At 45.6% G+C, this 27458-nt stretch overlaps 1 protein-coding gene and 1 long non-coding RNA gene across 3 annotated transcripts in view; one reads left to right on the forward strand and one right to left on the reverse strand.

The window, feature by feature from the left end:
• LOC309516103 overlaps window positions 1-9415 on the forward strand; it is a 43854-nt gene extending 34439 nt beyond the window's left edge. The window contains exon 2 of the long non-coding RNA XR_014212776.1: window positions 9195-9415. This is a non-coding gene — a long non-coding RNA (uncharacterized lncRNA). The remainder of the gene's footprint in view (window positions 1-9194) is intronic.
• Window positions 1-27458, reverse strand: part of ETV4 (ETS variant transcription factor 4) — a 46639-nt gene that overhangs the window by 11336 nt on the left and 7845 nt on the right. The window contains exons 5-10 of one of the 2 annotated variants that reach the window (XM_082194445.1): window positions 19203-19256; window positions 17557-17680; window positions 15781-15855; window positions 12974-13224; window positions 5622-5696; window positions 4699-4767 (exon numbers count right to left, since the gene is read on the reverse strand). In XM_082194445.1, coding sequence (XP_082050571.1) covers window positions 4699-4767; window positions 5622-5696; window positions 12974-13224; window positions 15781-15855; window positions 17557-17680; window positions 19203-19256 — 648 coding nt within the window. Of the gene's footprint in view, window positions 1-4698; window positions 4768-5621; window positions 5697-12973; window positions 13225-15780; window positions 15856-17556; window positions 17684-19202; window positions 19257-27458 lie in introns of both variants that reach the window. The other variant, XM_082194444.1, reaches the window with a different exon arrangement.

Genomic DNA, 27458 nt, shown 5'->3' on the forward strand with positions numbered 1-27458 from the left:
GCTTATAAGAAGTAAATAAGGAGGCCAGATGCAGGATAAAGGAAGTCTTTTATTTGGTTGTTTGTATTGTTGTATGTTATGCTTATTGCCATAACATCCTTCTGGACCGTCTTGAGGGGCTGGGAGCTGGGGGCACTGTTATACAGTGGTTTCGCTCCTTCCTCCTGGGCCGTGTTCAGAAAGTGGTGGGGGGGATGAGTGTTCAGACCCCTGGGCCCTCACTTGTGGGGTGCCTCAGGGTTCTGTCCTCTCCCCCATGCTATTTAACATCTATATGAAGCCGCTGGGAGAGATCATCAGGGGGTTTGGACTGGGTGTCCATCAAGAAAACAAGAAGCGCCCTGAATGTTAACTCTATTTATTTTAACCAATAAGAAAGGAGGTGTTGGCATCAACCTCTGCCTAGAACTCCGATTTTTCATTTCCCTCTCGGTAGTAGGGGAGAGGCATGCTCTGGGCATTAGGTGAGGGGCACTTTTAGCTCACCAGGCGCTGCCGAACTGCAACTCCCATCGGCCACGCCTGCTGGGGCTTGTGTGAGTTGCAACTCAGTTACAACTGGGGGCAGGGGCCCTTCTAGGGTCCGGAGGGGGGCATTGTGTGGTCTCCAGGAAGGCTGATCGATCCCCAAATGACTTATATCTGTGAGATACAGTTCATTCACACTACGATATTGCAAACAGTATGCTCAACAATCTATAGTAACAACTTAATAACGTGGAAGGTACTGCGTCATTAAATCTCAAAAGGAAGGCTTGGACAACAGCCCGGATTGGAATGATTTAACAACTTGGGAGTTGATGCGTCGTTAAACTTCAAACGACAAATTTGGACAACAGCCCGGATTGGAATGAAGTCAGGAAAAGCTGCGCTGGTAAACAGACAGTTGAGAAAAAAAATATATATACTAATGAAGCAGTATTCGATGGATGAAAGGATATAGGATATTGGACATGACTGAGAACCGCATAGCCAGGGACGTAGAACTTTAAAGCATTAAGATCAGAGGTAGAAAATATGAAAACAACGAGAAGAGGCAGGAACAAAGATATTGGAGACATTTTTCAGAGGTCCAGACTATGGGGAGTGTGGAAAATTAATAATTAAAAATTTGGACTGTAATTTGGTCATTTTTAATTTTAGCTTATTGTTTTTAATTGGATTATGATATGGATGTGTTGATTGGCTGTTTTTATTGGAAAATCAATAAAAATGATTTAAAAAAACAACAACGGGGGGGGGGGGCAAAGGCTCTCCGCTCCTGCTATATCTATCTATCTATCTATCTATCTATCTATCTATCATCTATCTATCTCAGGTATACAGTACTATCTAACTCAGGTATACAGTAGTACCTTGGAAGCCGAACGGAAGCTGTTCCTGAAGTCCGTTCGACTTTCAAAAAGTTCAGAAACCAAGGCGCGGCTTCCGAATGGCTGCAGCCTGCAGCCAATCGGAAGCCACGCTGGACGTTCGGATTTCAAAAGAACATCTGCAAACTGGAACACTTACTTCTGGGTTTGCGGCGTTCGGGAACCAAAACATTCGACTCACAAGTCGTTCGTTAAACAAGGTACAACTGTATAAGCCAGGCACCAAATGGCTCCTTAAACCAGGGTTACAGTCGCCAAAACAAAATGCCTAATTGCTATTTTGGGGCTAAGGTGGCTTGAAAGTTGTATTTTTCAATCCGCCCTTTTGGTTCCTGAAATCCATTCTGACTGTACAAATAAAATATAATGGATAGAATTCTACAGGATGTGTTGCTAGTATATGAAAGCAGTCCAGATCCAAGGATCCTCAAGCATGGCACCTCCAGATGGTGGAGACATCAGGCACGATCCTGGCACCCGGGCATCTTCGCTTGGTCACAAGTGGCCTGTAAAGGTAAAGGTAAAGGGGCCCCTGACCATTAGGTCCAGTCGTGACCGACTCTGGGGTTGCGGTGCTCATCTCACTTTATTGGCCGAGGGAGCCGGCGCACAGCTTCCGGGTCATGTGGCCAGCATGACTAAGCCGCTTCTGGTGAACCAGAGCAGCGCAGGGAAACGCCGTTTATCTTCCCACCGGAGGGGTACCTATTTATCTACTTGCACTTTGACGTGCTTTCAAACTGCTAGGTTGGCAGGAGCAGGGACCGAGCAACGGGAGCTCACCCCGTCGCGGGGATTTGAACTGCCGACCTTCTGATCGGCAAGTCCTAGGCTCTGTGGTTTAACCCACAGCGCCACCCACATCCAAAGTGGCCGGTAGCCGGGTGCAAAAGGCGCCTGGCGAATTTCAAAGGTTGGCTCAAAGTTCATCGCTCCCTCTATTATCAAACTCAGGTGGTGAGTGCCAAGGGCTAAGTAGCCAAAATAAGACCAAAGCAAACAAAGAGGCAGGTGTCAGTATGCTTGGTGGAGCCCCAGGTTTTGCAGAGGTATATAAGTATTTGCCAAAGACCTCCAAAACAGCCCCAGGGGGACTCAGTAGCATGGAGCCCTGAATGTCCATTGGAAAAGAAAACTATAAAATCATGGCTGGGTGGAAGAGAGAACAGATGGAGCATATTGGAAACCAGTGTGGTTAGCTGGTACCCAGAATAGGAGTGCTCCCATTAGAAGATGGAGATACAGTGGTGCCCCGCAAGACGAATGCCTCGCAAGACGGAAAACTCGCTAGACGAAAGGGTTTTCCGTTTTTGAGCTGCTTCGCAAGACGATTTTCCCTATGGGCTTGCTTCGCAAGACGAAAACGTCTTGCAAGTTTGTTTCCTTTTTCTTAACACCGTTAATACAGTTGCGACTTGACTTCGAGGAGCAACTCATAGAACGCAGTGTACATAGTAGCCTTTTTTGAGGTTTTTAAAGACTTTGGTGATTTTTGAAGCTTTTCCAAAACTTCTTTTGCAGCCATTTGGTAAGTTAAGCTTTTAAAACTTTTTTTTTGGGGGGGTTGGATTTTGGGTTGGGGTGTTTGGAATTCAAGGACTTGGTGTTGGGAAGGGGTTTGCAAGAATCTGGAAGCTTGTGTGTGTTTTTTCTGCATTTTTATGATTTTCTGTGACCATTGGGCCACTCTGCTGTTTTTTTTAAAAAATTCTGGATTTGAATTTCTGTGTGCTGGGTGGCTGGGGGAACAGTTGGGGAGGGGTTTGCAAGAATCTGGAAGCTTGTGGTTTTTTTCTGCATTTTTATGATTTTCTGTGACCATTGGGCCACTCTGCTGTTTTTTTAAAAAAAATCTGGGTTTGAATTTTGAAATGCTCTTTACAGTATGTGTGACTTTAAAGAGCACTTAATAAACTCTTGTTGTACCAAATTTGGCTTTGTTTGGACTTTTTTTGACCATAGGAACGCATTAATTGATTTTCAATGCATTCCTATGGGAAACCGTGCTTCGCAAGACGAAAAATTCGCTGACGAAAAAATTCGCGGAACAAATTAATTTCGTCTTGCAAGGCACCACTGTACACTGCAACGTTTTGTTGCAGGTTTTCCATGTTACTTCATATATTGCAGGGCAGATAAGAGTCTGGCCATAAGGCAGATTCCCGAGCTAAGACTTGCTTCAAATTACCGTATTTTTCACTCTATAAGATGCACCAGACCACAAGACGCACCTAGTTTTTGGAGGAGGAAAACAAGAAAAAAAATATTCTGAATCTCAGAAGCCAGAACAACAAGAGGGATCGCTGTGCAGTGAAAGCAGCAATCCCTCTTGCTGTTCTGGCTTCTGGGATAGCTGCGCAGCCTGCATTCGCTCCATAAGACGCACACACATTTCCCCTTACTTTTTAGGAAGGAAAAGGTGAGTCTTATAGAGCAAAAAATATGGTAAGCCCTGGAAGAGAGTAAGAATTTTATCTTATATAAAATAACTCCAGCACAAAGTCTATAGGCAACTCTCAACTTATGCCGGAGTTACGTTCTGGGGGTGGTTCCTAAAGCCAAAATTACGTAGTCATACCTCCGCTTACTTATCCCTCTGGATATGGAAACTTCAGGATGCGAACGCAGCAAACCCGGAAGTATTTTTCTGATTTTGCCGCATGCGCAAGCACAGAAGTGTTCTATGTGTCGTGCGCATTTGCAGAAGCAGCCCTCCAGTTGCGAATTCCTCGGAATGCGGCCAAATCTCCGGAACGGATCTCGTTCGCAACCGGAGGTACCACTGTATTTTCAAAACACATTGGGCTCCTTGGCGGTTGGGATTGCCAAAGTCCTTTTCCCCAGATGCCCACCCCCTTTTTTCTCATCAATGAGGTAAGATGCAATGGCCTAGACCCCTGCTCCAACACACACACACACACCTCTATTACAATCTGGATTTCAAATTTAGTTTTTCCAGTTCTAGTTCCACCTGAAGTTTCAGAGAGGAAGGCAGATTTCAGCTTTGGGCAAGACAATGTAGATCATTGCTCCGGTTCTGATGAGAAGGTTTGATTTGCTTCCTTACCAGAACCGTGCACAAGACAAAAGGCCCTGCATTTAAATGTCGCAAATCTCCAAGGCTGTAAAAACTTGGGCTTTTCTTCATATGCAGGGAGGGATTATGATCTGTGGCTCATAGCTGGACATTCTGGTTCAGATTTCTTTAAATTTTTTGTTTTAGAGAATACTGAATTCATGCAAAACGTTTCCTTAGCTCAATCAGGCAGCCTTTGAAAAGATGGCGGATGCCCAGTGGTGCAGCTCATATAACCCAGTATCTGACCTTCAAACTTCTCAGGGACGACGCAGACGTCATCAGCGAATGGCCGCGCCTGTTTCTCATAACTGTACCCTGTGGAAAAAAGAACACATCAGCAGGGCGTGCTGATTTTTTTCAACTTTCACATTCCAAAAACGAGGGGTACTAAACACTTTTCACATGGATTCGAAAAGATAGCTTGGCTAAATGAACATAATTTAGTTTTGCTTGGTGAATAACTGCGTAAAAAAAGATCTGGCTTGCAGTAGGAGTCTTGAACGTTCCTGTTTGGGGGATGATTGACTGAATCATCAACCAGGGTTAGCTGGCAGAACCTTCTTTTCCAGTGCTCCTGGATTGGCTGGGACTGGTCACATGTCCCGGTGCTGCTCGCAATGCTCCAGGTTGGCTGGGAGTGATCACATGACAACCACTCACCCCTATAAAAGCTTCGAACGCCACATGCATTCCCTTGGTGTCGCCCAACCAGGGTTGTGTGACATGGAAACTCTGCAATGCTCAGAAAGTACTTGCTTTTCTTACTGGCCCATATGTACTGCAGCTGAACTCAAAATATAGTGGTACCTCAGGTTAAGAACTTAATTTGTTCTGGAGGTCTGTTCTTAACCTGAAACTGTTCTTAATCTGAAGCACCAATTTAGCTAATGGGGCCTCCCGTTGCTGCCGCACGATTTCTGTTCTCATCCTGAAGCAAAGTTCTTAACCCGAGGTACTATTTCTGGGTTAGCGGAGTCTGTAACCTGAAGCGTCTGTAACCCGAGGTACTACTGCACAGAAAACAAAGGACAGATCCTTTCCTGAGTGTATAATCCTGCCTTTTACTAGTCAGCCTAGTCACATGTGTAGACTGAGAAACGGCTAACAGCCCAGCTAATAGGAGATATTAGCTTGCAGACAAGAAAAGGCCTTCATGGAAAATGCCTCACCGAGTGTGCCGTCGGCATTGGAATGTCCTGGAAAGGGTTCCACATTCATATACATTGAATGGCAGCTCGGGACATCTATAAGACAGACACAAAGATACAAAAGACAAACAGGTCAAATCAGTAATGATACATTGGGCAAGAGACTTTGGGTACCATAGACAACTGACAGCTTGGGAGAAGTTACGGAATTTAAAGTTCACAGCATGTTAGCAAAAATGTATAAAACATGCTCAAATGTATGCTGGAAATGTAAGGAAAAAGAAGGCACCTTCTATCATATGTGGTGGAATTGTAAGGTAGTAAAAGGATTTTGGGAAATGATATATAACGAGTTGAAAAAAAATGTTTAAAATAACCTTTGCTAAAAAACCTGAAGCCTTCCTTTTAGGAATTCTAAGTGCCAAAATCCCAAGGGAGCACAAAAGACTATTTATTTATGCGACCACTACTGCGCGGATGTTATTGGCCCAGAGATGGAAGGAAGATAGAGTCCCGACAAGAGAAGAATGGCAAATCGAGTTGACGGATTATGCCAAAATGGCTAAACTGACTGGAAGAATCAGAAAGCAGGAAGACCAAAATTTTAATAAGGAATGGGGAATTTTTTTAAAAAAACTTATCTTAAAGACCACTGTAAACAGTTAGAACCGTTAGTAGGATTGGAATATCACTTGTAGTTTAAGGCTGAATTCTGGACACAAATAGAGATGTAAAAGATCTGGATCATTGTAAAAGATGCAGGAGGAAATGATTAATAATGGGACCCACAAAGGGGAGGATGGAAGTCCAAGAGATTCCTCGGGATCTTGTTTTTATGATTTATGTTTGATATATCTCTGTAAAATTTTAATTTGAAAACCAAATTAATAATGATGATGATGATGACAGACAGACAGACATACAGACACAAATTGCTGGGTTGAGTAGGCAGGATTTGGCTTCCACCCTCCAGAGGTGCAAATCCTAAAAGTGGTGGCTTCATATTTGTGGAATACTCTCTCTGGAGAAAATCAGCCAGCCAGGCAGCCCACCACCATATTAGACAGACTCTACTAAAGGGTCGCACTGTGGGTTAAACCACAGCGCCTAGGGTTTGCCAATCAGAAGGTTGGCGGTTCGAATCCCCGCGATGGGGTGAGCTCCCGTTGCTCGGTCCCTGCTCCTGCCAACCTAGCAGTTCAAAAGCACGTCAAGTACAAGTAGATAAATAGGTACCGCTCCGGCGGGAAGGTAAACGGCATTTCTGTGCGCTGCTCTGGTTCGCCAGAAGCGGCTTAGTCATGCTGGCCACATGACCCAGAAGCTGTACGCCGGCTTCCTCGGCCAGTAAAGCGAGATGAGCGCCGCAACCCCAGAGTCGTCCGTGACTGGACCTAATGGTCAGGGGTCCCTTTACCTTTACTAACACTCCATTAACACACTGTGATAATATTTACGATTGATTTTACAGCGCTGGCCCCCGGCCTATAGATGTGAGATGGGCGCACAAACCCCAGAGTCTGTCAAGACTGGCCCGTTCGGGCAGGGGTACCTTTACCTTTACCTTATGGCAGGTGGAAAGGTTTGATTCTTTGGATTATTACACTAAATCGCTTTAATGTTTTGAGCTCAACTAAAGCTCTTTTTGCCCCGACAAGCCTGCCCCCCCTTGCATTAAAACCCAACAATGAAACCCAGCTCTGAACAACAGTGTATTTCAAATGCATGGGTTACATGTTTAAAAGTTGGTGTTATAGGAATTCTAAGGTCTTATGGTGCCAACAAAGGTCCGTATAGTTAAAGCTATGGTTTTCCCAGTAGTGATGTATGGAAATGAGAGCTGGACCATAAAGAAGGCTGATCGCCGAAGAATTGACGCTTTTGAATTATGGTGCTGGAGGAGACTCTTGAGAGTCCCATGGACTGCAAGAAGATCAAACCTATCCATTCTGAAGGAAATAACCCCTGAGTGCTCAGTGGAAGGACAGATCCTGAAGCTGAGGCTCCAATACTTTGGCCACCTCATGAGAAGAGAAGACTCCCTGGAAAGGACCCTGATGCTGGGAAAGATGGAGGGCACAAGGAGAAGGGGATGACAGAGGACGAGGTAGTTGGACAGTGTTCTCGAAGCTACCAGCATGAGTCTGACCAAACTGCGGGAGGTAGTGGAAGACAGAAGTGCCTGGCGTGCTCTGGTCCATGGGGTCACAAAGAGTTGGACACAACTGAACAACAACAACAAGGTCTTATGGGGGGGGGGGTTGAGTACCCTGTTGCAACAGTTTAATAAAGAACAGGCTTACTAGCTGCTTTGCTTCTCAACATTCTCTGGTTGGCCTCTGTTATTTTCTCCTACCAATAGAGAACCTACATAAGGACTCTATACGGGCTCTAAGGGAAAAGGACCATTTTTTTCTTATAACATTGGTAAGACGGGCTTCTTTCCCCAAAGCAGCCTGTGGTTTTGCAAGGTTCAGTGGAGAGGAAGGGGCAGCCCAGGAAAAGCCTTTAAAGGCTGCCCATGGAGAAAATTAAGGGCTGCCGGAAAGAGGGGGCTGGTTTTTCTTCCGGCTTCTCTGGCAGCCAAAGAAGCCCCTGTTCTACCCAGGCATTTCGACGCCTCGGGGAGTCAAAAGTTGCATGCCCAGACTTTCTTCCCTCTGGGCTTTGAGCCAAGCAAGATTTGGCTCCGGTTACCAGCCTGTGCGCTGATGTCAGCTGCCCATAAGGAGAGCAGCCTTGATGTAATCCGACACCCCGCCAGCCCAGAGCCCAGTTCCTGTGCCTCCATTTTGTGAATGAAATTCCTTTCTGCTCCATTCAGCAACAGGAGGGCTCCCTGCCAGGAAGCAGAGGCAGGCGGGGGAGGCGGCTCGAGGTTATGCAACGTAACGCAATGGCAGGCCTTCAGAAGAAGCACAGCAGTGCCTCTTCGCTCCCTCCCTGCTAGTATTTGAAGGTCACAAAATGTCACGGCACCCTGGAGCGGAATAACTGCATGCCGTCGGGGTTTGATAAGCTTAAAAGCGAAGGCGCAATTTAAGCAAGGGGGTGGATGGAAAGGAAACCCCGGCAACCTCACAGGCCCGATAAAAATCTCCAGCCAGATGAAAGGGTTGCCAGTTTCTTTTTGTACACAGAAATGGTACAGCGGTACCTTGGCTCCCAAACTTAATCCATTCCAGAAATCCGTTCCAAAACCAAAACGTTTCCAAAACCAAGGCGCGCTTTCCCATAGAAAGTAATGCAAACGGATTAATCCGTTCCAGATTTTGAAAAACAACCCCTAAAACAGCAGTTTAACGTGAATTTTACTATCAAACGCAGGGGTCAGCAACCTTTTTCAGCCGTGGGCCGGTCTACCGTCTCTCAGACCGTGTGGTGGGCCGGACTATATTTTGGGGGGAAAATATATGAATGAATTCCTATGCCCCACAAATAACCCAGAGATGCATTTTAAATAAAAGGACACATTCTACTCATGTAAAAACACCAGGCAGGCCCCACAAATAACCCAGAGATGCATTTTTTTAAAAAGGACACGTTCTACATTCTACTCATGTAAAAACACGCTGATTCCCGGGCCGTCTGCAGGCTGGAGTGAGAAGGCGATTGGGCTGCATCCGGCCCACGGGCCTTAGTTTGCCTACTCCTGATCTAATGAGACCATAAAACGAAAGCAATAAACAATGTACTGCAGTCACACAATCAATCAATCAGTAGCTGAACTGGGTTCCACACAGTCACAAAAACAAAACAAAAAAGCCACAGAAATAAAAACACAAAATAAATAGCAAAAACAGATAGACCTCAGCGCAACACTCAAATCGGAAGCGTAACACTCAAAATGGAGCACATTCAGCTTCTGAAAAAGGTTCACAAACCAGAACACTTACTTCCGGGTTTGCAGTGTTTGGGTTCCAAGTTGTTTTGAGTACCAAGGCATTTGAGAACCAAAGTACCACTGTATTATTAAGTGGGGCAATTGAATAGATACATAAACTACCTGAAAATGATTTACAGATCTAACTCCGAGTAGACTTGCTAAAATGTATTAAGTCCGAATCAGATAAGTGCTGGAGATGTAACAGGGTTGAGGGTACATTTCATCATATGTGGTGGACTTGTAAAAGGGTAAAAGAGTTTTGGGAAATGATATACAATGGATTGTATATACAATGAATTGGGGGGGGGGAATGTTTTAAAATACCTTTTTAAAAAAAAGACCAAACCACACAACCCAGAGTCCCTTTTCGTTGGGGGAAATTCAGAGGGAAATTCCCAGGTGTCAAAAAAGACTATTTATGTATGCTACCACTGCGGCCCATGTTTCGTTAGCCCAAAAATGGAAAATGAGCGAGGTCCCAACTAAAGAAGAATGGCAACTTAAAAACTGATGGAATACAGTGGTGCCTCGCAAGACGAAATGAATTCGTTCCGCGAGTTTTTTCGTCTAGCAAATTTTTCGTCTTGCGAAGCACGGTGTCGGAAAAGTTTTGGAAAAGCTTCAAAAATCACCCAAAACCTCAAAAAAGGCTACCACACCGCGTTCTATGAGTTGCTCCTCGAAGTCAAGTCGCAACTGTATTAACGGGTGTTAAGAAAAAGGAAACAAACTTGCAAGACGTTTTCGTCTTGCGAAGCAAGCCCATAGGGAAATTCGTCTTGCGAAGCAGCTCAAAAACCGCAAAACCCTTTTGTCTAGCGAGTTTTTCGTCTTGCGAGGCATTCGTCTTGCGGGGCACCACTGTATGTGCAACTTGCAGATTTAACATATAGAATAAGAGAACAAGAAGAACATACGTTTAAAGAAGATTGGAAAATGTTTACTGAATATATGGGTGAGAATTGTGTTCATTTAAAAACGCTGGTAGCAGTAAGATAAATTCAACAGTGTAAATAAGTTTTGGTGGATGTGATAACAGAATACTGAATGGTTTAGTTTATGTGAAATATGGAGGGATATATGGTATGCAAAATGAACCATGGAAAGAGAAGAAGGGAAGTCATTGATATTGTAAATAATAATAATAATAATAATAATAATAATAATAATAATTTATTATTATTTATACCCCGCCAATCTGGCTGGGTTTCCCCAGCCACTCTGGGCAGCTTCCAGCCGAATATTAAAAACAATGCAGCATTAAACATTAAAAACTTCCCTAAACAGGGCCGCCTTCTTTTAAAAATAAAAGAGTTGCTTATTGCCTTGACATCTGCTGGGAGGGCGTTCCACAGGGCAGGTGCCACCACCGAGAAGGCCCTCTGCCTGGTTCCCTGTAACCTCACTTCTTGCAGAGAGAGAACCACCAGAAGGCCCTTGGTGGTGGACCTCAGTGTCTGGGCTGAATTATGGGGGTGGAGACGCTCCTTCAGGTATCTTGGGCTGAGGCTGTTTAGGGCTTTAAAGGTCAGCACCGACACTTTGAATTGTGCTCGGAAGTGTACTGGATGTTTAAACAAGTACAGTGGTACCTCGGGTTAAGAACTTAATTCATTCTGGAGGTCCGTTCTTAACCTGAAACTGTTCTTAACCTGAGGTACCACTTTAACTAATGGGGCCTTCCACTGCCGCCACACAATTTCTGTTCTCATCCTGAAGCAAAGTTCTTAACCCGAGGTACTATTTCTGGGTTAGCGGAGTCTGTAACCTGAAGTGTCTGTAACACGAGGTACCACTGTATATAAAATTGCAAAACAGAAAACGTAATAAAAATCATATAAAAGAAAAGAAAAAGTAAAGTACGATTAAGTGGAACTGTTGCATAGATACATAAATGTCAAAGCCCAGTTTGATCCCCACTCTGGTCTTAGAAGGCTATTGAAAAAACTGAATGAGAGGACCAATCTCACTGGAGAGGGTTTCGTTTATCCAGGGCAGGGGATAGGTTTGTAGGAGGTTTGTAGCTGGAGATCATAGAATCATAGAATCATAGAGATGGTCCTGGAAGAACTTATTCAGAGATCTTGTAGTGCGTAAGCTACCCCTCCAGAGTGAGATGCGCGCAAGAGAGGAGGGTAGGCTTGCCTAAAGAACAGCCGCCATCTTTTGATCACATATCACAGGCTCATTAGCTTGCAAGCTATGAAACTGAGCACAGAAACATTCCAGGCTGAGAAGTAAAAGGAAATGAGTAAAGAAAGAAAAGATTGCCTCTCAGTCAAAGAAAGGAAGGGAGGGGGAGAGGTGCAACCTGGCTGAAAGTGACCTGTGGCTTTCTAGAAAGAAAGAAAGAAAGAAAGAAAGAAAGAAAGAAAGAAAGGGAGGGAGGGAGGGAGGGAGGGAGGGAGGGGAAGGAAGGAAGGAAGGAAGGAAGGAAGGAAGGAAGGAAGGAAGGAAGGAAGGAAAAGAAAGAAAGGAAGGGAGGGAGGGAGGGAGGGAGGGAGGGAAAGAAAGAAAGAAAGAAAGAAAGAAAGAAAGAAAGAAAGAAAGAAAGAAAGAAAGAAAGATGGATAGACTTATTTTGTCATTGTTGCCCCAAAAGTAGAAGACTACTGAGACGGTTAAGACCAATAAGTTTGGGGAAGCAGTTGAGTGTGGGATGAGAGGCTGCAAGCTTTCAAGATTCATCGAAGTTATAGTTGGCTGATGAAGAATTCTATGAACCCGAAAAGCTTGTACATTTCCATAACATAATCAATAACTTAAGAAAAAGCAGCTTTTAAAAACACACACAAAATGAGCTGTGTGATTGTACATTAAGGTACATTACGGAACTGCAGAAAGAGGGGGGAAGGAAGTCAAGTTTTGAATGTTAAAATGATTGTAAATTAGTGAAATGCATAAACCTGAAAAGCATTAAAATATATTATTTTTAAAGGACCACTTCCATGTTTTGGGTGCTCTGTGCATGACACCCCAACCCCACCCCACCCTTCAGAAGAGGGGCCCCACAAAGATGACTCTGCAGGGCTAATGGGCTTTGATACGCTGTGCTGAATAAAAATACTAGAGCAGGGGTCAGCAAACTTTTTCAGCAGGGGGCCGGTCCACTGTCCCTCAGACCTTGTGGGGGCCAGATTATATATTTTTTTGGGGGGGAATGAATTCCTATGCCCCACAAATAACCCAGAAATGAATTTTAAATAAAAGCACACATTCTACTCATCTAAAAACACCAGGCAGGCCCCACAAATAACCCAGAGATGCATTTTAAATAAAAGCACACATTCTGCTCTTGTAAAAACAGGCTGATTCCCAGACCATCCATGGGCCAGATTTAAAAGGCGATTGGGCCAGATCCAGCCCCCGGGCCTTAGTTTGCCTACCAATGTACTGGAGTATCTCATCTCTCTCTCTCTCTCTCTCTCTCTCTCTCTCTCTCTCTCACACACACCCCACAATTCAGCCCGACTCTCTCACTGCCTACCTGCGTCAAAAGCATAGTCCATCTGCTCCTGTTTGATCACCACTCCTGCTGCATATCGGGAGCTGCCACCGGCCCCCAGCGGGTTTGCCTGGTCGTACATTGGGTCGTGGAACTCCTGCTTGAAGCCCTGGGCTGGGTACGGGAGGCATGGGGCAGACAGCGGGCGCTGATATGCCGGCGGGGCGTCCGATCCCAAGGCTTGAGAGGTGGGGAAGGATTGTCCCATCTCGCCGCGCAGCTGGTACGAGGAGCTGGGAGGAGGACAGAAAGACAATGGGCATAGAATAACAGGATTACAGACTTCGAGGGAACCCTGGTGATCATCTAGTCTCACCCCCCCGCGCCCGGCGCTGGGTGCAACTACAGGCATTCTGCTTAAAAGGCCTCCAGCGAAAGCTAAGATTTAAGAAACGCACTACAGTCGTACCTTGGAAGTCGAACGGAATCCGTTCCGGAAGTCTGTCCGACTTCCAAAACGTTCGGAAACCAAAGAACGGCTTCTGATTGGCTGCAGGAAGCTCCTGCAGCCAATCGGAGGAAGCCCTGTCAGACGTTCGGCTTCCAAAAAATAGTTCGCAAACCGGAACAGTCACTTCTGGGTTTGCGGCGTTCAGGAGCCAAAATGTTTGAGAACGAAGCTGTTTAAAAACCAAGATAAGACTATACAAGCTGGCCAGCTCCCCCATACAAAGCAATGTAAGTGTACAGCCACCACCCTTTTGTAGAATGGCAGAACTGTTTGAAGGGACCTCAAGGGACATCTAGTCCAACCCCCTGCAATGCAGGAATCTTTTGCCTAACAAGGGGCTCAAACCCACAACCCTGAGATTCAGAGCCCCCTGCTCTACCAACAGAGCTATCGCCCATCTTGTGGCAAAGGCTCCCAGGCATGTGAACGACTGGAGTCTGGAATGCCAGGTGAATTCAGCAGGTCTTAGCTGCAGGTTAGCTTGCATCCTGCTCAACATTTCCAAGCAGCCCGAGTTTCTGATCTCCAGCATGCGGGGTTGAGAAGGCGCCAAATAGGCTAACTGGTCGGGAGCTGGGACAGAGAAACAGGAGCTCACCCCGTCGGGGGATTCGAACTGCCAACCTTCTTATCAGCAATCCCAAGAGGCTCAGTGGTTTAGACCACAGCGCCAGATGGGGGGTATCCTTTGGCCCTCCAGATGTTACAGAACTACAATTCCCACCATCCCTGGCCGTTGGCTATGCTTCCTAGGCTTAATGGGAGCTGTGGTTCAACAGCATCTGGAGAGGAGGAAAACCATGTGCTCCACTTTGAGCTCATTGGAAGAAAAGGTGGTATAGAAATATAATAAATAAAAATAAAAAGATATACAACCAAAAGGTAAAGGTAAAGGGACCCCTGACCATTAGGTCCAGTCGTGACTGACTCTGGGGTTGCGCCGCTCATCTCGCTTTACTGGCCGAGGGAGCCGGCGTACAGCTTCCGGGTCATGTGGCCAGCATGGCTAAGCCGCTTCTGGCAAACCAGAGCAGTGCATGGAAACGCCGCTTACCTTCCCACCAGAGTGGTACCTATTTATCTACTTGCACTTTGACGTGCTTTCGAACTGCTAGGTTGGCAGGAGCAGGGACCGAGCAACGGGAGCTCACTCCATCGCGGGGATTTGAACCGCCAACTTTCTGATTGGCAAGTCCTAGGCTTTGTGGTTTAACCCACAGCGCCACCCGTGTCCCTAGAACCAAAAGCTAGGGTAAAGCTTTTCTGAAATAAGAGTCAAGATTCAGGGGGCTCTTTCCCCACCCCAGCCACTAAAAATAAATAAAATTTAAAATATAGGGACCCTGCCCAAGCGATGGGGAACCTGCAGCTCTCCATCTGTTGTTGGACTAGAACTCCCATAGTATCTGCCCACTGATGGCCCTTTGTGGACCAGCAATAGCCGGAGGACCACAGCTTCCCCCTCCTTGCCCTACCCACTAGCGATTCAGTTGACTACTTAGCTCAGGAGCTGGTAGTGTTTAAAGCAACTGAACCACATGTGTAGCACCCTCTTCCCGAGAGGCCCACCAGAGCCCTAGCCTGAGCATATGTCGGAGGAAATATTATTGCAGTCAGACCAACAATTCATGTTTTGCTAGAGAGGCGTATGAAGGGGCTGAGGCTCACAGAGCTCTCTTGTAAAATTTGCTAGAGAGCTCTCTGTGAGATCACTTCCTTTGTCTGCCTTGGCAGGAAACTGTGACACTACAAAATTCAAATTCAAATTTTGAATTTGAATTTGTGACACTACATACATACTTCCTTCCTGCCTCCTCTATCTTCATTGGGCTTCCTAGCTGACCCCATGTGCATGTCTGAGCTCATCATTTTTGAACTGAGATTTTGTACTTTTGTAACTTAGTAGTTATAAGCCTGCCTTCATATTGCTGCTGTAATCGCTGCTTCAATACCTAGATTATGTAAGTAAACACTACTTTTATTTCTTCACAAAACAATGTGTGTGTGATTGTTGCTTTTTAAAGGGAAGGGGGAATACCAGGAAAATCCAGTCTGCCTTATAGCACCCTGGATTGTTGTTTCTAGAAGGTTAAATCCCCCTTGTCTTAGCTTCCACCGTTAACCTGCAAAGGATGCTACTCTGCTGATCTCGCTAATGTGAGCAAGGAAGGATAACAGCTAGGCAATATATCCTCTCCTAGTGTCTAAATCCATCCCTACAGAAACATTTAAGTCTTTCAAGGGCTCCTGGCATTTGGTGGCTGGGAGGTCAAGCTTGAGCCTCCAGGATTGGTTGGGATGCATTGCGAAACGATACCTGCTCAATGCCATGACTCACCTGTGCTCCATAAGGTATGCCCGTCCGGGCGCAGCCTGGGGTAGGCTGTGGGAGCTCACAAAGTTTGACTCTTGCCTAGAAAAATACACAAGCATCAGCTGCAGACGGATATACATCTTTCTTGCTCCCACTGACCTCTTCCACTTATCCCAGCATAACCCTGACACATGGTAACTGGTGCGATTCTCAAACAGTTGCTCATTTTTCTTAGCGCCCTCATTCTCTGGGTACAGATCATTATGTAGCCAACAGGGTGGATTTGATTCAAATCAAATCAATTTAAATCACTAGTCAGTAAGACTTGATTTAAACCATTTTTTTTACAGAAAGACTCATTCCTGCTGGTATAATCTTAATATTTGCAACCAGATGAAAGTTTTATTTTTGGAATAATAAATTTTCAGAGTAGACAGATAAATTGTGAAATTATTGTGAGGTTTAATAAGTTAACTGTTTATATTGGGACAACTTTTCTTCTGTACTTTATTGGAAGGAGAAAAACAATCACTTCCTTAATAACAATTTGAACCATTTATTTAACTAAAACAAAAACATTATAGCATATGTATCCATGTTTGTTAACTGATGTGGTTAAACAATTGAAAAAATACTTAGACTGAGTTTTAGCACATATGAAAAACTTAAAACAAATCCTTTTTTCCTGATGAATAGCCTTTGGGCTATAATATAACTTAAATAGAAAACCATCTTTAGATTTTATTTCCTCCAAAAGCATTTTATTTTAAAAATCCAATTTAAATTTAAAAAATCCAATTTATATTTTTAAATTTATTTATTTTTTAAATCATTGATTTTTATCCACCCTGGTAGCCAAAACAGCACCACCCATGCACAAGAGGAAAGTATCAGCAGACAAGGGAAACCTTGAAGTTTGCAGCAGTATAAAAAAGTATTGGGCTGGAGGAACCCTTAAAGGTGGTGGGAGTGGGGGAATGGATGGGAGGGAGGAAAATCTCTAAAGCAACCCAATGAGGACTGTGTATGTTTGGTGGGCACGGAGTGCTGCCTGGCTGTTTCTGGGGAGAGGGGGGATGGAGTGACCAGGAAAAGGGCATATCTTGCTAGCCGGCCACTTGAAGAAGGTCGAGTCAGTAGAATCCTCATACGGACAGATTGAATCATAGAATCATAGAGTTGGAATAGACCACAAGGGCCATCAAGTCCAACCCCCTGCCAAGCAGGAAACACCATCAGAGCACTCCTGACATATGGTTGTCAAGCCTCTGCTTAAAGACCTCCAAAGAAGGAGACTCCATCACACCCCTTGGCAGCAAATTCCACTGTCGAACAGCTCTTACTGTCAGGAAGTTCTTCCTAATCTTTAGGTGGAATCTTCTTTCTTGTAGTTTGGATCCATTGCTCCGTGTCCGCTTCTCTGGAGCAGCAGAAAACAACCTTTCTCCCTCCACTATGTGACGTCCTTTTATATATTTGAACATGGCTATCATATCACCCCTTAACCTCCTCTTCTCCAGGCTAAACATGCCCAGCTCCCTTAGCCGTTCCTCATAAGGCATCGTTTCCAGGCCTTTGAGCATTTTGGTTGCCCTCCTCTGGACACGTTCCAGTTTGTCAGTGTCCTTCTTGAATTGTGGTGTCCAGAACTGGACACAGTACTCCAGGTACTGATTGCAAGCACATTGATTCTTAACGCTTTCAAGGAACACTGGAAACGCATCTCATAATGACAGGTGTGCTTCAGGTGAATGTCAGATCAGGGGAGATGGGTTAGAACCCACTCACCCAAAACATTACCTGGCGTAAAGGCATTGCTCCCCATTACGGTACTGGTAAGGCTGTCTGCGCCGGCAGGACCCCGCTGCTTCCGAACATGGGCTCTGGGGCTCCTTCTTGATCTTAGCTGGGGGGCTGTGAAGGGCTACTGGGAAAAGGAAATCGAGTCATCAAGGCCTTCCAACAAGAAAGAGCCTGCGTTATGACTGGGTTGGGGAGCCCGCAGTGGCGTAGCCTGGGTTGTCAGCACCCGGGGCAAGCAAGTAATTTGCGCCCCCTAACCCGTGGATTTGTGCCCCCTAACCCTAACCCCCAGATGTTGCGCCTGGTGCGGCCGGCCCCCCCTGCACCCCCACGCTACGCCACTGGGAGCCCGTGGTTCTCCAGAAGCTATCGGACTCCAACTCCCATCAGCCCTAGTCCAGCGTGGCCAGCCACCATGGGAGTTGTAGTCCCAACATTCGGAAGGCCAAGCCTAGGCAGTGTGTATGGAGGTCCGGGGCTCTCTCAGCCTCACTCAAAAGGAAAGCAGACCAAAACGTTTTGCACCAGCTTGGCTGCAGGAGTTGCCAGAAGGAGGCGTACAGGGCACCACCCAACCATCTCAGGGGTGCTACTTTGGATTTGTGTAGGGTTTACTCCCTTTGTACAGCAGGCTAACTTCTACATCTCCCTCTCTAGCCTATATCCAGGAAAGCCAAATAATAATAATAATAATAATAATAATAATAATAATAATTTATTATTTCTTCCCCACCCACCTGGCTAGGCTTCCCCAGCCATTCTGGGCGGCTCCCAACATAATATTAAAAACACAATAAAACATCAAACACTGAAAACTTCCCTAAACAGGGCTGCCTTTAGAATGACTCCTAAAATCAGATAGTTGTTTATTTCCTTGACATCTGATGGGAGGGCATTCCACAGGGCGGGCGCCACTACCAAGAAGGGCCTCTGCCTGCTTCCCTGTAACCACACTTCTCACAGTGAGGGAACCACCAGAAGGACCTCCATGTCTGGGCTGGACAATAGGGGTGGAGACGCTCCTTCAGGTATACTGGGCCGGTGCTGTTTAGGGTTTTAAAGGTCAGCACCAACACTTTTAATTGTGCTCAGAAACGTATTGGGAGCCAAAGTAGGTCTTTCAGGACCGGTGTCATATGGTCTCGGCGGCCGCCCCCAGTCACCAGTCTCACTGTCGCATTCTGGATTAGTTGTAGTTTCTGAATCACCTTCAAAGGCAGCCCCACATAGAGTGCATTGCAGTAGTTCATGCGGGAGATAACCAGATAATTTGGGGGGGGGCATTCCACAGGCAGGTAGGGTCTCAACCTGTGTACCAGATGGAGCTGGTAGACAGCTGCCCTGGACAATGCCAAAAGCACTGTCAGAGTTCAAGATGGGGGTGGGGGCAGGAGGGAAAGCATTCAATGAGGGTGCAAAGCATGATGGGTGTCAGGCAGAGGGACTTTGAGGGCTACATCTGACTTGCAGGCCTGAGGTTCCCCACTTCCCAGTTCAGCGCATGCCGGTTGTGCGAAAGGGATCAGGCATGCTGGCGTTCCAGACATTTGCATCACCTTCTGGTTTCTCCCACTAAAGCCCTACCTTCCCCTCCTCCTCCTCCTCCTCCTCCTCCTCGCCATCTCCCCAGCCAGCGTACTTACAGTTTTCTGAATGAAAGTCAGGCACAAATTGCTCATCGCTGTCTGGAACTTGAGCTGCAAAAGGGCAAGAGAGAAGAGAAAGCAACGTTTGGCATCAAACTCGGCGCTCTATTAAAACCAGGCTCCAGAAGAAATAAGGCACCAGAGATTGTGGTGGGGGGTGGGAGGGATGTGGAGAACTAGCTTGCACACGAGACGATGGGAAAAGGATCACTGCCAGGAGACGGGAGCCAGTTTCCCCCTTGGGACTCCAGTCACTTCTACGTAATCTTTTCCCCCCAGTAGGTTCGCCCATTAGCACGGCTGGCTGTTTTCCTCCCTCCGAAGGATCAAAATCTCAGGTGCTCTGCTTCCTTTCCCACTGTGCAGCGCCGATCTCTTAGCGCTTGGGGCGATGCTGCAATAGAAGACCAGGCTAGCTTGGTCCAGCTCAAGAGACAGAACGCCACAAAAGAGCAGCGCCACGCAACCGAGGGATCCAGACCACAGTAAGGTACAAGCAGCAAGAGATAAGGCAAGCCAGAGCAAGCTGCTGGTGGGAGCCAGTGTGGCATAGTGGTTAGAGTGCTGGCCTAGGAGCTGGGAGACTGGGGTTCAAATCCCTTGAGGTATTCACCGTCTCTCAGCCTCACTGAGTTGCTGTAAGGATAAACCGGGAGAAGGAGAACCCTGGGAACTGTAGTTTGTTAAGGGCGCTGAGGGTTGTTAGCAGCATTAGAAACTCAGGTATATAACTTATTCAGTACCTTAAACCTAGGCTGCCGTCGCCACCACAGATTGTCTAAGCGCCATTTCTTTTCATTGATGTTTGCTGCTGTTGCTCATTTCTACGTTAATCCTTATTGTCATTGTCCCATACAGAACAATAAAATTGAAAAAATCTACCTCAGACATTCAAAAACCAACAAGCCATTTCTATGCCACTTTATATTTAAAAGGAGAAATCTCAAAGCGGTTTACAACACATCAAAACATCAAATTAAACAATGCAGAAGGAAACTTAATTCAAGCTTTGAGGAAAATATTTCAGAACCTTCTCTAGGTGACATTTTGCTTTCCCCAGTCGCCAGCCCGGCATCCAGAGATCTCCACGTGGTCGCAATACACTAAACACAAAATGTGCCTGGCTAATTTCAAACACTGGTTGTTAGAGACCCCAGATCCCCACGCAGAGCTACAATTTCCAAAGTGGTTCAAGAGTCAGTCCTTTCCAGGGAATTACAGTGGTACCTCGGTTTTCGAGCGCCTCAGAAGCCTAACATTTCGGTTTTCAAACACCAAAAACCCAGAAGTGAAGTGAATGCTTCTGTTTTTGAACTCGCCTCAGAAGTTGAACGGCTTCCGAGGCACGTTTCTCAATTTTCTCAATTGATTTTGCCAACCACCCATTGCGCCTCAGTTGTTGAACATCTTAGAAGTCGAACGGTTTTCCGGAATGGATTACATTCGACAACTGAAGTACCACTGTATAGCTCCCTGAGGGGAATGAGGTCTGTGCACCCAGGGGCGGAGCTAGCCGTCCGCAGGGGCGGGGTGAGCATCCCAGGGGGGCGTTGCCCACGACAAGCATCCTGGGGGGCGGGGCAGTGATGTCAACCCCCCCAGGGATGACACCCGGCGCGGCGCGTGCTGCACCCACCGCACCCTCCTTCCTTCGCCAGTGGGTCTCCTAAGAACAAGAACAGGGTGGTAATATACTGTTGCAAGATGGCAAAGAGATGGGGGATATCGAAATGTGGAGGAAGCCAGGAAAGGGATGTCGTATGAGAGGAAGAAATGTGGCAGTGCCCTGGTAGGAATGCCGATTATATCGCACCAGGGATGGGCAGCCTATTCACTGCAAAAAGGCAGCTGAATGCACACATAGCCAATGCTAAAAGCTAAGTGGCTTCTGTGAAAAGGGATCTCCTGCCTTTATCTGTTCTGTGATCACTCTCTGGCTTCCATTAGGTTTCCCAAGCTAGGTTAGGGGATTTGACAGCACAGTCCTTATATATTGAGTTCAACGAGGTTTACTCCCAGGTAAAGCTGCGAGTGCAGCTTTCTCCCAACTGAAGTGCAGAGTGTTTGAGGACCAGGACATTCACAGGGGAACCAAAATGCTTGTTTACAAAGCTATTGTGCTACCAACTTTATTGTATGCTCGTGAAATGTGGGCCACTTATAAACACTGTCTCAAACACCTCAAAAGATTCCATCAATGGTGTCTCCGAAACATTTTACACATCACTTGGGAAGACAGGTGAACTAATGCCAGTGTACTGGAAGAAGCGAAGATCACCAGTGTCGAAGCAATGATTCTTTAACATCGACTTCGTTGGACTGGTCATGTTGTGTGGATGCCTGATTATCTTCTTCCAAAGCAACTACTGTATTCCGAACTTAAAAATGGAAAGTGCAGTGCTGGTGGTCAACAAAAGAGGTTTAAAGACTCTCTCAAGGCAAATCTAAAAAATGTAGTACAAACACCGACAACTGGGAAACACTGGCCTGCAAGGGCTCCAGTTGGAGAACAGCCTTTACCAAAGGCATCATGGGCTTTGAAGACGCTCGAACCCGGGACAAAAGGGAGAAATGCGCTAAGAGGAAGGCACACTTGGCAAACCCTCACCATGATCAACTCCCACCCGGAAACCTATGTCCCCACTGTGGAAGGATGTGTGGATCGAGAAATGGCCTCCACAGTCACTTACAGAGTCACTTTTAAAACTGTGTTCATGGAAGACAATTTTACTCGGCTACGAGTGATCGCCAAAGAAGAAGACACCCAGGTAAACAGATATGGAGCCACAGGTGAGAGCCGAGTCTAGGGTGGGGAGGAAGAAGAAGAAGAGGAGTTTGGATTTGATATCCTGCTTTATCACTACCCGAAGGAGTCTCAAAGCGGCTAACATTCTCCTTTCCCTTCCTTCCCCACAACAAACATTCTGTGAGGTGAGTGGGGCTGAGAGACTTCAAAGAAGTGCGACTGGCCCAAGGTCACCCAGCAGCTGCATGTGGAGGAGCGGGGAAGCGGACCTGGTTCACCAGATTACGAGACTACCGCTCTTAACCACTACACCACACTGGCTCACAGGTGACAAACTACCCCAGAAGGAGCAGGACGTCAGCAGTTTGACGCCACCCCCAGAGGCGCACTCCATTGTCTCTCAAGGCAGAAAGATGCCAACAAAGCAGTTCTAGGGTAGCAGGCCAAGAACAAGTCATACCAAATTATTATTTTACCAGGGATAGCTCCAAAATGCTACCATGTCACATAAAATGATGTAATATCTCTGAAATGATAAAAATAAGCAATCCACTGCCTGGTTTCACTTGCACTTTAAATCCATCAGTCTCAGTTCCCTGAGCCACCCCCACCCCATCCCTGGGCAATTCATGTTTCTTTCATATGCATGTCTTGTTTCCGCTTGCGTAGTATAAATAGAACTTCTCTGAGAGGCTGGTGCTTTCTAATGCCTTCCACATGGCACTGAATTAAAGGGATATTCCACACAACTTCGACCTGGCTTGGACTAATGAAAGGAAAGGGGGGAAAGCTGGAAAACTGAAAATGGAACACCAAATATAGGACACTGCCTTCTCCCAAGTCAGACAGTTATTGTCCACAGTCGCTGGCAGTGCCTCTCCAAAGACAAGGAAAAAGGACTATATAAAAAAAATTAAACATTAAAACAACCCCTTCCCTATACAGGGCTGCCTTCAGATGTCTTCTAAAGGTTATATAGTTACTTGGTTCAGGGGTCGCATAACTCCACGCCCTCCAACATTCCTCTGATGAAAATAGGGATGTCCTAAGGAAAAGTGGTGATTCTGGGATCAACTCAGAAACCGGGACGGCTTCTGTAAATCCGGGACTGTTCCTGGAAAACAGGGATACTTGGAGGGTCTGGTAGTAGGTATTATTATTGAAAGTTATTCAATTTATGTATACTGCCCTACATCCAAGGATTATAGGGTCAGTTTGCAGTAGCCCACTAGAAGGAAAGTTATACAGCAAAATGTGACGGCACCCTTCTAAGCGGTTTCTGTACCCTATACATTTAAAGTGGCATCATACCACTTTACACAGTCATGGTTTCCCCCAAGGAATACAGTGGTACCTCAAGTTAAGAACTTACGGTAATTCCTTCTGGAGGTCTCTTCTTAACATGAAACTGTTCTTAACCTGAAGCACCACTTTAGCTAACAGGGCCTCCTGCTGCCGCCGCACCACTGCTGCGGGATTTCTGTTCTCATCCTGAAGCAAAGATCTTAACCCAAGGTAATATTTCTAGGTTAGCGGAGTCTGTAACCTGAAGCGTATGTAACCTGAAGCATCTGTAACCCGAGGTACCACTGTACTGTGGACCTCCATTCCTCAAGCAACTACCATTCCCAGACTTCCCTGGGAAGTGGAATCAATTGCAAAACTGTTCCCGCAATCTCCTTTATTCAGCCCCTCCTCTTCCATTATCAGAGCTTTTATCTTTTTTTTTTTTTAACGCTACATTTGGGCAACTGCAGCACCCACTCACCGCATTTACCGACGGGCACCATTTCATTAGTATTATTTGAATGGAAGGTAATAACTTCATATGGACATCTACTAGGTGTGTCATGCCAATCAAGCACGATTTAAAAATAAATAAATACAAGGCATAAGCTGCCATTCCAGGAAAAAGCAGGTGTGAACGTAAAACACAGAAACGAAACAAGTTCACAGCTCTGAATGTACCTTATAGGAGAGGCAGAAGACAGATCCTGATCTAGCTGTAGATCTCTGGCTAATTTGAATTAGATAAGCGACGATTTCTGACTCCCAAATGTTTAACGCCAACAAAATAATTCCCATCCATGCTGCATTATACTACTGAAGTGAAGGAAGCAAGGAATGATACTAGGAGTAGATTTGAAGGATTGTGAGCTCTGTTCAGTTCTGGCGCTCCGAGCAGATTCCTGGGATCAGAATAGCTTGGTTCTTTCTAAGTGCAAGTATTTTGCATCAAGCTCTGATTGGTGGATCTCAAGGTTCTAGTAGGCTCTCTCACACACACACACACACAGAGAGAGAGAGAGAGAGAGAGAGAGTAGATTTCACAAGCCAGAAGCCTGAAAGAATCTAAAGTAATTGGCAGCCTCCCGTAGCAGAAGAGTTAGAATACTGGATTTGGTTTTGGGAGGTTCAAAACCTCGCATAAGCTCACTTTTGGGAAACACCCTCAGCCTAATCAAACTCAAATGATGTTTGGGGGGGGAGGGAGAAATGAGAAGAGACAGTCCTGTATCCATTCCATGGGAACGGAAAAATCGAATCAGGCTAATGCACAGAAAACTATTAAGTCCTTTGGATGAAATGCAGAATATTATTATTATTATTTTAAAGGATTTAAATAAACAAAATAAAGGAACAGGAGGCCCACGTGCGAAATCTGCCTCACTCAGGACAGTTGAGTTGAAGGAAGACCCCACCCCGCCACAAAAAAATTACAATATTTACAAATGCCTTCCTTCTCTCCCGGCATGTCATTCCTGAATGTTGCAAAGAAGCAATATGCGTTCTGGGAAGAAGCCCTTTTCAGCTCGAAGGTCTGTGTTCTAACCATTCTTTTTTTTTTAACGTCATTTACAAAACACAGGGTGTTAAAATTCCCCCATGTAAGATGACTTGAAAAATAATGTCCCCCAGAGTTTATTATTGTCATCACCAAGCATTCTGAATTAACAAATCTCAAGAATGACTCCTGAAACAACATGCTTAAGAAGGGGGATCTAGAAAAAAAAACATGTCTGCCAAATCCTAGGCCCTTTCTCTGGATGCAATATTTTCCACTGTGGGAATCAGCTTTTGGAAGAAATCTTGGGCAGAAACAAATAACGGAGAAGGTTGGCATTGAAAGTTCACCCAGATTTGTCAGGATCAATCTGAGAGCAGAGATTTGGAGGGTTCAGCAGACCTCAAACTTATGTTCTGCTTCTGGAAGAAATTGGTACAGGCTTTCAATCTGGGCAGTTTGCATATTTACCATTTTACCCAACACTGCTGCTTCATGAGCACAGCAGATTTCGGCATGCTTAACAGAGCTTTGACCTCCTCTGGAGTCCTCAGAAAAAGTTTCTGAGGGAGCACAGGAAAAGGGGGAGTCCCATTGCATTAGCAGAACCTCCTTCCCCCCACCCCCAGCATTGTAGAGCTGGATGGGACCCCAAGGGTCATCTAGTCCAACCCCCTGCAATGCAGAAATCTCAGCCAAAGCATCCATGACAGATGGCCACCCAACCTCTGCTTAGAAACCTCCAAGGAAGGAGAGTCCACTATTCCCCAACAGTGCTGTCTTTAGCATATGCGCCGCCGGGGTGCAAAGATCCGCCCAGCACCCCCAAATTTAGTTTAGCCCCCAAATTAACTTTTACTATGCTTAGTCGGACACCACACTTGTTTATAAAAGAAGAGAGGAAAAGAAGAAGAAGAAGAAGAGTTTGGATTTGATATCCCGCCTTTCACTCCCCTTCAGGAGTCTCAAAGCGGCTAACATTCTCCTTTCCCTTCCTTCCCCACAACAAACACTCTGTGAAGTGAGTGGGGCTGAGAGACTTCACAGAAGTGTGACTGGCCCAAGGTCACCCAGCAGCTGCATGTGGAGGAGCGGAGACACGAACCCGGTTTCCCAGATTACTTGACTACCGCTCTTAACCACTACACCACACTACACCACTTTTTTATTTTCTCATTTCTCATTTCTTCACAATGCACTTATACTTAAGTATTGGAAGCTGCCCAGAATGGCTGGGGAAACTCAGCCAGATGGGTGGGGTATAAATATTATATTATATTATATTATATTATATTATATTATATTATATTATATTATATTATATTATATTATATTATATTATATTATATTATATTATTAAGTATACACCACCACACTTAAACTTATAAGTATTGTTTAGGCACCTACTTAGGAGAAACATAGCAGAGCAGTTCAATACAATATGTAACATAGTATTTTGACGTAAGAGTTAATTTCGTGTGCACAGCGCCGTCGTGAATGACAAGCGCGTCTTTGGTAAACAAGCGCACAAAGTCGAAAGTCCTTTAGTGAAACAGTAAGTATACATTTTGGTAATACCTAGGTATATATGTATTTTGCTTTTCTAGCTTGATCAAAACTATTTATTCTTTCATAACTGGTAGATAGTTAAGAGCTTAGGCAGCTTCAGCAGCGGGCCCCTGGCGCCCCCCCCCCCAGAATTCAGCGCCCAGGTGCCCCACACCCCTTGCACCCCTGGGTAAAGACGGCCCTGTATTCCCCAAGGAAGACCGTTTCACTGTCAAACAGCTCTTGTTGTCAAAAAGTTCTTCCTGCTTTACCACAGGAATCCTTCCAAATGCAGAGCTATGGCGATAATAATAATAATAATAATAATAATAATAATTTTTTATTTATACCCCGCGCTTCCGGGTTCAAAAACCAGGCTCAGGGCAGCTAACTACAAATTTAAAACACTTAATTGTAAAAGCAGCATAAAATACAGTATAAAAGCATGAATAACAATAACATTCAAAGTTCAGAAATCAATTTAGGGGAAATCCATCTAATAAGCATTAGATAATCACCAGGGCTAGCTGGCTGAATTAGCCCTACTTGGGTCAGCGAGGAGGCCAGGGGAGAATTAGCTATGGGGTCTCAGAGCGGGTAATCAGATCCCAACCACATCTTCTGCATGGATCTCCTTAAAAACCAGAGTTTGGGTGAAATACCAAGCTCGCTTACCTAGAAGCAACACACCACTAGATTCAAGTGTACTAACAAAACAAGCATGCCTAGGATTGTAGCCTTATGGTCCCAACTTCAAATCAAAGGGGCCGCCTTTTAAATCAAAACAGATAATCGATTGGTTTTGTGAAAAAAAGGACTCACCACCTCTGCGTATCCTCAAGCCAAGGCTGGAAAGACATCTAACATGCCATGATTTCATTCGTCCCGGCCAAAGCATTTGAACGAGGCCAGACAGCAGGAGAGCTCAACATTTCCTCCTAGAGACGGCAAATTTATTCCTCTCTAGCAGACGTTGGGATTGACTGGCAAGCAACCAAGAAGCCCGGAAAGCTCATCCAAGGTAGATGGAACATCTACCTTAACAGCACAGAGCGCTGCCTTATACAAAGCCAGGCTGATCTTGTCTACTTAGCCCAGCATCCAAGCACTCAAGGATGCTAATGGTTCTCCATACAGAAGTCTTCTTCCTTCTTCCGCTACCCAATCCCTTTCT

The sequence above is a fragment of the Podarcis vaucheri genome (genome assembly GCF_965113315.1).
Source record: "Podarcis vaucheri genome assembly, chromosome: 13".
Taxonomy (NCBI): domain Eukaryota; kingdom Metazoa; phylum Chordata; class Lepidosauria; order Squamata; family Lacertidae; genus Podarcis; species Podarcis vaucheri.